This window comes from Carya illinoinensis, chromosome 5 (assembly GCF_018687715.1).
Source record: "Carya illinoinensis cultivar Pawnee chromosome 5, C.illinoinensisPawnee_v1, whole genome shotgun sequence".
Lineage (NCBI taxonomy): Eukaryota > Viridiplantae > Streptophyta > Magnoliopsida > Fagales > Juglandaceae > Carya > Carya illinoinensis.
Window position 1 is genome coordinate 8,467,843 of NC_056756.1, and position 12,357 is coordinate 8,480,199.

General features: G+C 34.3%; 1 protein-coding gene across 1 annotated transcript; it reads left to right on the forward strand.

Moving 5' to 3' along the window:
• Positions 1-9,483: 9,483 nt before the first annotated feature.
• Positions 9,484-10,298, forward strand: LOC122311160 (indole-3-acetic acid-induced protein ARG7-like). Its single transcript, XM_043125595.1, has one exon. It carries the CDS (start codon positions 9,628-9,630, stop codon positions 10,066-10,068), a length of 441 nt encoding a protein of 146 aa, XP_042981529.1. The 5' UTR covers positions 9,484-9,627; the 3' UTR covers positions 10,069-10,298.
• Positions 10,299-12,357: the final 2,059 nt, after the last annotated feature.

Sequence of the window (12,357 nt, forward strand, 5' to 3'; positions counted from 1 at the left end):
GTTGTTTGTTAGATTCAAAATTTTAATTTTATCTTTTAAATCAAATTATATCATATAAATACTTTATTAGATGTGTTTTACACATTGATTTGATAATATAATTTTTTAGTTTTAATTTTTTTAAATTATTAATCTAGAAGAATATTAGATTCAGCTTTCTTAATTTTATCTATTTTCATTGAATTAAGATTAGGACAAGTTTAATTGAGCTATTGGGCCTGAAAAAAAATTCTTAATCCATTTCCATGAACCTAAGTTTCTATTGGGCCTGAATGACTACAGCCCGTGTATACGTTCGATTAAACCCATTACCCATCCATTTGACCACAAAGATTTCGTCTTCCGACTTCTGGTGCTATGCACACACTCTACATAAAAGGTACAACACCTTACAATTAAGGTCAAGTGATTGACTATATTATTCTCAATTAATTTAAAGAAAACCTTTAATTTGTTCTCTTTGTTCCTCAGCTAATTCTAAAAAAGTCAAGCAAAACACTTCACTACATAGTTAGATCATAGATGTTTTAATTTTAAGAGAAATCAATCGTGAGTATACAAGAACTACGTAATTATTTTGAAAAAAAATAAATAAATATGGGATTCACATAAAAATATATTAATTTTTTAATAATAAATTATATTCTTTTTTAAAACGACTAGACGACACTTACATACTCAACTATTATATATAGTATTACTCTATAACATTGGATTCTAGCAACTTCACCTCCTCCATAGGACTTGAATTAAGGTACTTAATTTGATTCTGAAAATATATGCTTAGATACATAAATATTGGCCCCACATGTGTAATCACTAGTCCATGAGCAGCTAGGTCCCAGTATGTCTTCCATTGTTATCTATTTTAATCTGGATTAGCTTGTTAATCATGAGATTCTGGGAGACAAGAGATCAGAAATTAACTGCAACATAATGGTATGCAGCATGCATCTGTCCCTTTCTCCTTTTTAACTTTGTTGTCTATGTAAGCCATGATAGAAAACTATGGATTCAACATAAGTACTCATGTCGTTTACTGCTGTTAGAGCTAGCTTAGTATTGCTATGTGCACACTTGATTGAAATCAAGCACTAGTGTTATTGTGGCATCTTATTTTTACGTATATTTTTATTGAATGAATATTTTAATTTAATTAAAATATTAATTTTTTATTTTAAATTATTATATTTTAATTAAATTTATTTAGTTGTAATATTTATTTTGTGGAGCTTTCTTAATATTAATTATCGTTTTAATTTTAAATTGCTGTATAATTTATTTTAGTTTATTTTTTAATTTAAAATTATGTTATTATTTTTATTAGTTATTTATTATATTTTAGCTTGATGTGGTGTTTAAATTATTTTAATTGTTTTATAGCTTTTAAAATTGTTTTCGTTGGATCAGTTTCTTCACTCAAGATGTGAGAACTGGATCTCACTTTCTTTCTTTCCTTTTTCTTTTCTCCTCTTTTTCTTTTCTCTTTTTTTTTTCTTCTTTCTTTTTTCTTCTTTTTCCTCCCCTGCTTCTTCCCCCCAGCCCATGCGACCCAGCACCCCCACTCCCTCTGTTCGTTTTCCTTTAGCCCGCCCAGCCGCCGCCCTGCGTCGGCATGAAGCACACCGCCCCTCCCACCTGTTTCCCCACCGGCTGGCGACCTTCCCCCTTTGTTTTCAGCCCATCCCGAGCCACCTATCTCCCCCACGTACGGCTTCAAGCCGCAACTCCATTTTGCTCCCAAGCCGTCGTGCCTCCGCCGTTCGCAGCCAACTCTTCACCATACCACCGGCGACCTCCCAACATCCTCCACCATGAAGCCCAACCCACAACGACCACTCCTTCCCCCTTAAAAAGACACAAACCCGACTCCTCTCCACACATGGGTTCCTCCCCGTAGTGCCGTCGTGAACCACCACATCACCTCACCGTTGTCACCATTGTCTTCCCCTCACACCGGTGAGTCTTCCCTAGCCTCCCCGGGTTCAGTCGTGCCTCCACCTTCCCGCACTCTCCCTCACTCTCCATCGGCCTCTTTTCCTCAAAGTTGGCCGATCTCCACCGTGCGCCGCCACCCACGGCCAACTCTCACTTCCAATAACTTCATGAGCCCCTCCAGGCCATTCCCTATCAATTTCAAGTCTTGGTTTGTCCCCGTTCAAAAATAGGTATTTTACAACCCACGGCCACAGTGTATTTTATATTGTTACATTACTTTTTCTCCGCCGTTTGCAACGTCTTGATCCTTCGAAAATTATCTTATAGCGCTGTAAGTATTTTTCAAACTCTATTTTAAATTTAAATATATTATTATTTTTTCAATAAATTCATTGACTGATTGGTTAATTCCGGACTGAGTTTGAGGAGTTGGGAATCAGATGGATTGAGGACGGAGTTGTTTGGTTTTGTTGATATTGTGATTGGTTGGATGATTTGTGTCTTGAGGTGTGCATTACATGGTGCATTCATGTGCACGTTTTAAATTGAGAAAATATGATTTTATTTGTGTAAACGGATTTTCGGGTGCGTGTGTATCACGACCCCAAGCTGGGATGTAGTATTATTTCGGTGGAGTTTCTCTGGTCATTCGAGAGTGGATAATACTAAGTGACATCTCCGGAGTTGTCGTTGGGCGACGACCGGATCGCACGATACGGTAACGCTGTCATGTCGACTCTGTGGTTCCTAGGCTAGCGGAGACTAGAGGATGGCCTGGTCCAGGTACACGCTGGGCGCGAGAACTAGGCATCGCTCATTTAGGTGTCACACGCGTAGTCGTTACCTGTGGTGTGGCACAGGAGCCAGAGTGTACGGATGATCCCTAGGGGAGATCATGGTGCATGCGATAATTGGAACGGGTTTTGGATATTGGATACGAGTCATTTTCTGGAAAAATGGCGAGGTTATGTTTAAGATTTTGTGATCCATTTTCTGGGAAAATGGTGGTGTTCTTGATTTGGGTCATTATTTGGGATATTGGCAATGATTTGTTTAAAGGATATCTTTTGGGCCAAAATAGAATTTTTGGCGTACGTGGAAAAATGTGGATTTATAGAATATGTGCATTTGACATTTCTTTCATGCATATTGTTGAGTATAATATGTTTTTATCTTGTGGCGTTTGGATCTTTACTTACCTGCGGCATCATTTTGGTACTATAGATTTTGATGCAGATGTTGAGGAGGAGGCTAAACCCGAGGAGGCAACTCTGCCTGAGTTTTGATTTAGAGCTTATGCCTTATCGTTTAGTTTGAAACGATATTTGTGGCTTGTAGTATTGTATGTTTTGAACGGGTTTGTATTAAACAAAAATTCTGGTACTTAATTATAAGACTTTTGTTATCCGCTGCGTATTTTTATTTGCACACACTTGGCACTTAGCGATAGGGTGGTGACCCGTGTTGTCATCATCCCGATGTCTCGATTTTCACATATCTGTACGTGGGATTTTAGAACGTCACAGATATCAATTTATCAATAATTATTATATTTTATTAATTCTTAGTTAAAATGGATCACATCAACATGTATATTCGAGTAAGGATTGACACATGGTCACTTTCTATATCATAAATGCTTACTTCATTATTTACATGAAAATAATTAGCACCAATTTCCTTAATTTCTTTTGCCTGGTTTGTCTGGATTAGATTTGATATTTATTTATTTATTTATTAAAATAAATATACGATACTTCATAATTTATAATTATAAATATTATTTCTCGTATATGTTACGCAGTCTTTTGATAACACGTGGGCCTTTTCATTACGAGGATAGACATAATCGTACCAAATCATTTTTTATACAATCATGGAGTTCGAACTTGATTCTCTCATTTAGAGATCGAGTTTTATACCATTTGATCTAAAGGACCTTGACGTCAAATTATATTATTTATTCTTTTGATGTGATATGGCACTTTACTTTTGGGGTATATAAACATTAGAAATGATAATTATAGTTCAAGGGTAGGTAAATTTTGTCCATTTTTTTTAAATGATAAATATGGGATTCACATGAAAAAATAATTTTTTAATGAAAAACTCCTCTTTTTTTAAAAAAGAGAATGCATAAGATTCGCACACGCTAAGACTATATGTAGCATTAATCAACCTTAAATGTGACAACCCGGACTTAGCCAAGTCTTCGCCTGTTTTTTTACAATGATATACCTAACTTGATATGTGCATAAGGTTTAGAGCCCTTTAAGAAATCTTGGGCTTTTATTTATTTAAAATCATTTGCCTTGGTGTAATTAGCATTTTAATCCATAAGAGAGGCCAGCAAGACCTTAGGATTTCGGTTAGCCCACTAGATTGTAGTACAAAAACCCTAGAGGGTTTAGGGTACACGCCCAACCCACCAAAAACTCATGGCCTTTTTGTCATACATTCAAGGCCCAATGAATTTGGACGAAATAGTGGGAAGAAGCGTCAGAGGATTAGGGTTTGGTATAGCCTAAAAACCTTAGCATGCCATCCATGGCAAGAACATTAGATTTTGATGCTTGTCACTCATGTTGAGGGGAAAGATGATTCTTCTGGAAGAAGTAATCATAAGGCGTCTAGGGAAGATAAGGGATACTTGGCCATTGCACTCACACACACCAACCACCCGCTTTTCTCTTGCCATTTGTCAAGACCATGAAAGTGCTAATGAAGATTGCATGGGAAAGGGGCGCATAGGGGAGCTCAAAGGACAAAAATTACAACCCACAAAGAGTTAGGGTTTCGGCCAAGGTGAGATGCACACTCATCCTAGAAGACCCAACAACTTCTTTGCCAGTGTCACACATGTATTTGAGAGGGGAGTTTCTAGAAAGAAGCAATGATTAGGAGTGAAAGAGTCACATTGGGACAAGGCAAAAACCTAATCCCTAGGTTCAGCCACACAAATGGCACTCTCCCACACCCACACGCCACATGTCACTCACCTAGAAAATTTTCACTACACACCACCCCAAGAAGTTAGGAAAGAACAAGAGACCTTGCGGGAAAATGAGAGGGGCAACCAAAACATAGACACACACATGTCATTTGCCAAATGGCAAGCATGCACACATTCATCCTCCCAAAGATGATTGAGATTTTGTGTATTAACCATTTAGCCATTAGATTCATTGAACCTTGACGCATGAAGAGGAGCATTCTTGGAAACTAGGGTTTCAAATGAAGGGTCTTACATGCCACTTGTCAATAGGACTCTTAGCTTTTCCGAAAGCAACACAGTGATGAGGAATATGAAGGGGGTTTCGGCTATAGTGCCGCATGGCATCCATGCATAAGTCTCTTATATTTTCAAGGTTAGAGTGTGAGAGAAGGAAATATGTCTATAAAAGGGGAGGGGCCGACGGGTGAAGAATCTTTATGGGAAAATTTTGAATTCTTAAACACTTTACCCTCACTTCTTTTCTCCTCCCATACGTCTAAGACTTTTCTCACCACTTTTTTGCCACTCAAACATACGTCTCCTTGAGTCCCTCACCTCTCATCTTTTCCAACCTTCGAACAAGGAAGGAAACTAAGGGTCTCGCTTTCTAAGGAAGATCCAGAGAGAGAGAGAGAGAGAGAAGGCTGTGTGGTTGTACCGTGCTGAAACCTTGAGGGATGATCTTCACCCCATGTCAAAGTTGTTTTGGCCATAACACGTCACAAGCACCTCACGCTGAGCCATGCACACATATACCACACATCCAAGACCTAGATTAGGTCAAGGAAGATGGACACGAGCATCACAACACCAAAGGCCTCTAGGCTGAGCACTTAGAGTATCTCTATGAACAAGAAAACCCTAGCACCTTCACACGGGTACATTAGGGTTATGTTCTTTCAAATTCCAACTATTGAATAAAACTTTTTAAAGCTTGATCATATTGCTTTTTCTTGGATCTTTGTAAATAGACCTTTAACCTTCTCTTGGATAATATGTGTATATATCGCGTGAACTTGCACTCACTTGTTATTCTATAATCTAGTTGAATGGATTAAATCTCTTATTACACCATGCTTTGTATTCAGATCTATATGATTATGTTGCCATGTTATTTGTTGATGTTATATTGAACATGTTAGCAGTTATAAACTCATGTTACTTTTGTAAAATCATGCTTACAAGTGCTTATGTGTTTCGGCCAAGCATAATGAATGATGTTTATGAAACTGTTTTACCATTTGATAAGTAGTTAATGCCATTGTTTATATGTGTAAACCAAGTATTCGCATATTCTAATATTTTCAAGCCATGTTCTAATATTTTCAAGCCGTAATGTGAGATGCATATTGCTTGGTATGTGATTGCATGGTTCATGAAAAGAAAGAAATACCATAAGTCCATGTCATATGCATTTGGGTTTGTGCACTGTTTTTAAAGAAATGAGTCAATAAATGCTTTATTATGACCTCAAATGTTAGGGCGAGACAATATCCTAGTAGAACTTCTCTGTTCACTCTGGAGTGTAAATTGGAGTGATAACCCCTATATCGATAAAATACAATTAGCGAACCTTGAATGGATCTTTTCTAAAGGATGCTGGAGCGATGTAGCACCTAAAGCTAATATGTGCATATATGTGTTGTGTGCAGTGAAGGCAAATATGACGAACTACTGCATAAGAATAAGATGTAGTCACCCTGACTAAGTAGGCCGTAGGGTGATGCGGTAACTAATAGGGAACACATGGTGCGTAGGGGAGTCGTGAGGTATCCAACCATATTGTTACAAGTAAAGATAAGGTCATAAGTAAAAGATGTGTATCAAATTGTTCAAAATGCAAAGGAAAAAGGTGTAATTTGAAAAGTGAAAAAAACTGGTGATATTGAAAAGTCAAATTGCATAAGTGAATTTTCTGTGTCAAGTATATGTCCATGCATTCATTTCATGGTTCGCCTTTGTATGCTTATATCATTCATTGTATGTTGGTTGTTTACTTATTGAGATTTCTCGAAATCTTATCGTGATAGTTTCCACTACCATTCCCAACTTAAAACGGTATAAGTTGTTATAGTTTTAGGTCAGGACCATGGAAAACGCAAGAGAATGGATCTCCCTCCTAGGATGGAGGCCTTGAGGAGCCCTGAGCTCTCGACCGAGTTGTCAGTAGAAGATAGGTTGGAAGTAGCCAATTGTTTCATAAGTGAAGTTTTGCAACTTTTTGAAGAGCTGTTGAGGATTATCCAATGTGACCAAGTAAGGTGAAGACAAGGGAAGCGCAAGGACCTGTATTACTATTAGGGATTGAGATTGTTTTTGTTGGGAATTCCTTATGTTTTTGGAAAATATTATTATGACTTATAACTTTTGGGATGATATAGTTGCCTTTTAGCACCATGAATTTAGTATTTGTTCTAAACCTTACTTAGTTTATTCTTTTTTTGCTGCAAATTATTGCATATTGCTAGTAACATGTTATATGCATTGTATACTTAATTGTCATGAATAGAAGTATGTAATCTTGAGTTACATGTCCTGACATCATAGTCACCGTCTAATCTCGAACGAGAGCTTGGGATGTTACATTAAACTATCACAAACATGATGAAATAATAATAAACACAAAAGAATATGGAATTTAATTGATTATATTCCCATGTTATATATATGCTATTTTTTATCATATATTTTATCATTTTTAGTATATATTATACGATATATTTTAAATGATAACTGTTGAAATCTTAAATTATTACGTCATTTAAAATGTAATACATTAATAAATATGACTTTAAATAATAGTCATATTCCAGGAGAAGATATCCCGAGAGTTAATATTTGTGTGAAAATTTTAAAGATAGAGAAGATATCTCAAAATAACACCAATCCACTAAAATAGAGTTCCATATCCTCTTCTATTTTCGGTATGGTATTGAAGATTTTAAGGATATTAAAAATCACAAATTGATTGATGAGTTTTGCTACATACAAATAAAGTCACGTACTAATTTGCGTATTAATAACAATTTTTTCATATTTAAAATTTAAATTAGTACTGTTTTTAATAAAATTTACTTTTTGATTAATTGTAAGGGGTGACAATATGTTACACGACCTGTTAACCCAACACGAATACGACCCAATAACAGCGGGTTAGGATTTAGTCTTAACGGGGTCGGGTCAAAACGGGTTGACCCGTTAAGATACGATTGCTTAACGAGTTGATAACAGGTCAACCCGTTATGACACGATATAACCCGTTATGACATGTTAAGAAAGTTAAAATTACAATTATACTCTTATACCTAAAAGTAAAATTGTTAGAATTTCAATTTTGATACTTTATTATTTGGATTATAATTTTGGACTTGTAGTTAGCTTTATAGTTTTTATAAATATTGTGATTTTAAAATTTATATAAAATTATGCTAAATTTAATTAGGTTAAACTGGTTAATTTCGGGCCTATTCAACCTATTTACATAAACAGTTTAAAACGGGTCGTATTGTATCGCGTTAACCTATTTTATAATATTCACTAATGGGTCAAAACGGGTTGACACGACACGACACGTTATGTTAATAGGTCGTGTTAGGATTTGAGATTTTGACACGATAAGTTTAACGGGTCGGGTTAGGGTTGAGTTATATAGTATAATATACATGTTTTGACACGATACGAACACGACCCGTTAACACGATTTGACACCCCTAATTACAATAAATTAATATACATATTAATACACAGTTATACTTATAACTAAGTTTTTCCATAATTATTATAGATTAACTCCCTTTAATCTGACTGCGTAACAAAAGTCTCTCACTCCGTACGACACCAAGGTTTTGTTTTCGGTATGCAAGAATAAATTTGAATAATATGTGAATTCTTGAAAAGTTATATAATTTTATTTTTAAATATTATTTAAATAAAATATTTTTTAATTTTTTTATCTAATAATTATTTAATTATAAAAATCAATACAACTTTAACAAATTTTAAAACAATTATATTAAGAAAATTATATTTAAATAAATTTTTAACTTTATGATATTTTTATTCAATTTTTTTTTATCTTGATTTTTTAAAATTTAATCAAATATCTTCATTCAAATTATTTTACTATTATTCACCAAATTTTAAAATATTTTAAGTGTCCAAACATATTCTAAGTTAAGGAAAAATATTTCAAAAATGTAATTATTTTATTTTAGAGAAAATAATTGAACATAATGTGATTGTTGGTGGGAAAAAGCTCCCTTACCGCTTGAGTGGTACCGATCAAGTGTACCACTCAGATAAAAAGTATTTTCTTTATTTAATGATTAATAAAATAATTAAAAACTGTGAAAAAAAAAAATCACTGAACGGTATGCCAGCTATATCATGAATGGGGCGGCGGAGTAATATATATATAATATTAATAAAACATAAACTTTTCTCGATAAGGTAAAGATTATTTAGTACACTAATCCTATGTACTACCACTGTACCACATCGTCTAGACAACGTAATCTCGTAATTCTCTCCAATTTTAGGGTCACTCTTCCTCTGCTATATCATGTATAAATGCCGTTCAGGTTATTAAGCATTCCCAGCCACCTCCAACCCACGCTAGGCAGTAAGCACTAAGCAACGTCTATTTCTCCGTCAACTCACTTTCCCACTCTTCTTTCCCTCGCTTTCCCCAGAAAATGTCCTCAGGGCTAGGAAAAAACAACATCCGTCGCATTGTCAGGGTTCGTCAGATGCTCCAGCGGTGGCGCCTGAAGTCACGCATCACAGCCTCCCGCGCTCCGTCCGATGTTCCCGCCGGTCACGTGGCTGTTTGCGTGGGCACCAGTTGCAAGAGATTCATCGTGCGGGCAACGCATCTGAACCACCCCATCTTCAAGAGGCTCCTCGTGCAAGCCGAGGAGGAGTACGGGTTCTCGAACCAGGGCCCTCTGGCGATCCCTTGCGACGAGTCGCTTTTCGAGGAGGTTCTCCGAGTTGTGTCGAGGTCCGAATCGGCTCGGTTCTCGAGTCTCGAAGATTTTCAAAGGCGTTGCCACGTAGACATCCGGAGCCATCTTGACTTCTTGGGCGAATCTCGGCCGTTGCTTCGCGTCTCTTCTGACAAATCAATATGCTGAAGTAACTCCGAGTGAGATTCTGGTTGGCCCGGAGCTCAGCCAAATGACCATCCAGTTTTTGGATTTCATAGTATAATTACTTACTTGCGTTGGTGGCTACTTCTTTCATTCAAGCTTGGCTATAACAAGTCGGCTCTGTTTGAAAGTGATTAAGATCTTATTAATTCTCTGATTATCATGTCTCCTGTAAAGAATTTTACGAACTGATTGTAGGAATTGCTGAGATGCTATCAATTGATTTTTTTTTTTTTTTTTTGGGTTTAGTGTATTTATTGGCCATTTTGTGTACTTCCCAACTAATACTTATATATAAAAATACAAATATATAGATTGGCTGATGTTGTGCATAAATCTGGCCAAGAAATGTTCAGCTGCCTAATTTTGAAGGAGGGATCGTCTCCGTTGTTAGATAGGTGTGCTGGATGTTCTTGGAATTTTTATCCCGATAAGAGATGCTGAGTTAGAATCATGTTTTTATATTTTATCTCGTTAATATTTTAGGTGTTGAGTCATTTAATTTAGTCAATATATATATACACGAGGAGAAAAGTGTTAAAATATAAAATAAATAATAAAATTTATTTATTTTTATGAAATTAAATTTTTAGAATAAATGATAGATGTCATAAATGTTATTGAAATTCGAATCACTAAATTTATATTCAGGGAGGAATGTCTTAAAAGAGGACAAATGGTTATTTATAATAGATAAATATTATAACTATAAATGATTACATAAAAATAATTTTATAAATTGATGTGGTTTGTCAAATTATAAAAATAGATTACATGAAATCACATCAGTTTATAATATTATTTTTGTGTAATTTATTTATAATTATAGTATTTTTTTTATAATAACATTAAAATATACTACAGTTACACAATTATATAAAAATAAAATATGATTTTTTTTTTTTATCATATGTTAGATGTATTTTGTAATAAAAATAATTTTATTATATATAATTTTATTTTCATATAAAAATTGTGATAATTATTTCTCGTAAAATTATTTGCTCCAAAAACATAACATTATGTACTTTTTTATTTATGGGTAGATCGCATTATTTTCTAGCCGTTGGGGAAACTGGATGTTACTTAACTTACTTTAAGGAAATTGGTCATGTCGAGTCCGACTCTCAAGTCAAAGTTTGGCTCTTGGAGTCGAAAAAAGTGAGGAGAGCAGAGGAATTGCGAGCACCTCACCATTATGACTGGCTCTATCATCGCGTCTGTCTGTGCCTGTGGTTTCTTTCATCATTCGGCGGTGCACTATGCGGAGAGAGAGAATAACACGCCTCAACCTAATTTTTTAAATTTTCATAATGGCTGGACCTAGAATTCAGATACGGCATTAAATACTTTTTTATCATTTGTTATTTGTTAATACCAATGAGGAAAGGATTATATGATGAGATAAGAAATGAATTGAGATAAAAAATTAAAAGTTAAATAAAATATTATTTTTATTTTAAAAATTAAAAATTAAAAAGTATTTATTATATTTTATTTAAAATTTTAAAAAAATTATAATGATTAGATGATATAAATTGTTGAGATGATTTTGTTAACCAAACCTTTCCTAAATTTTTTATATGAAATTTATATTACTCAAAAATTGTAAACGGACAACATCAAAGATTCAAATGAATGTTCAATATTTTATTGAATTGTTTGTTATATAAGTTTGTTTAAATATAGGATGTTTTTATGATTAAGTAAGTGTATTCATTTTATGAGACAATCTCTCCCATAATTCTCTTCAATTTCCTTCTCAATTGTTTGGTGTATTTTTTTATATTCAAAGAAAAAAAAAACCACATGGCACCTTTATATATATATAATATGAGAGAAATGATATTTACAGTTATTAAGTTTGTTAGGTTTTAAAAATAAATAAATAAATACGAGATTTATATAAAAAAATTAATTTTTTTTAAATAATGAACCACACTTATTTTTTAAAATAATTACATAATTCTTATACATTTTAGAATTATATCAAACATTATCCTGAATAATATTAATAACATTTTGGAAGTCTCGGAAGAAAATTTTACAAACGAACGAAATCCCAAAGGATTGTTTCGACATTCAGCCCTGTTATTATTATTTAATAGAAAACTTTGTAACTTTTGAAAACTACTCGACCAAAAGGTAAGATCCATATTATAAAGAATGAGTGGTTGGTCTACTAAAGTCGAGAGTCCAGAGATTTTGAGCCCACGAGATCTCTACATGGTGGAACTTTGATTGTTTCAACATGGCTCGATCTTATTTAAGATA

What these genes read in the sequence shown, in the direction of transcription:
- LOC122311160 (XM_043125595.1), top strand. Translation starts at nt 9,628, where the DNA reads ATGTCCTCAGGGCTAGGAAAAAACAACATCCGTCGCATTGTCAGGGTT.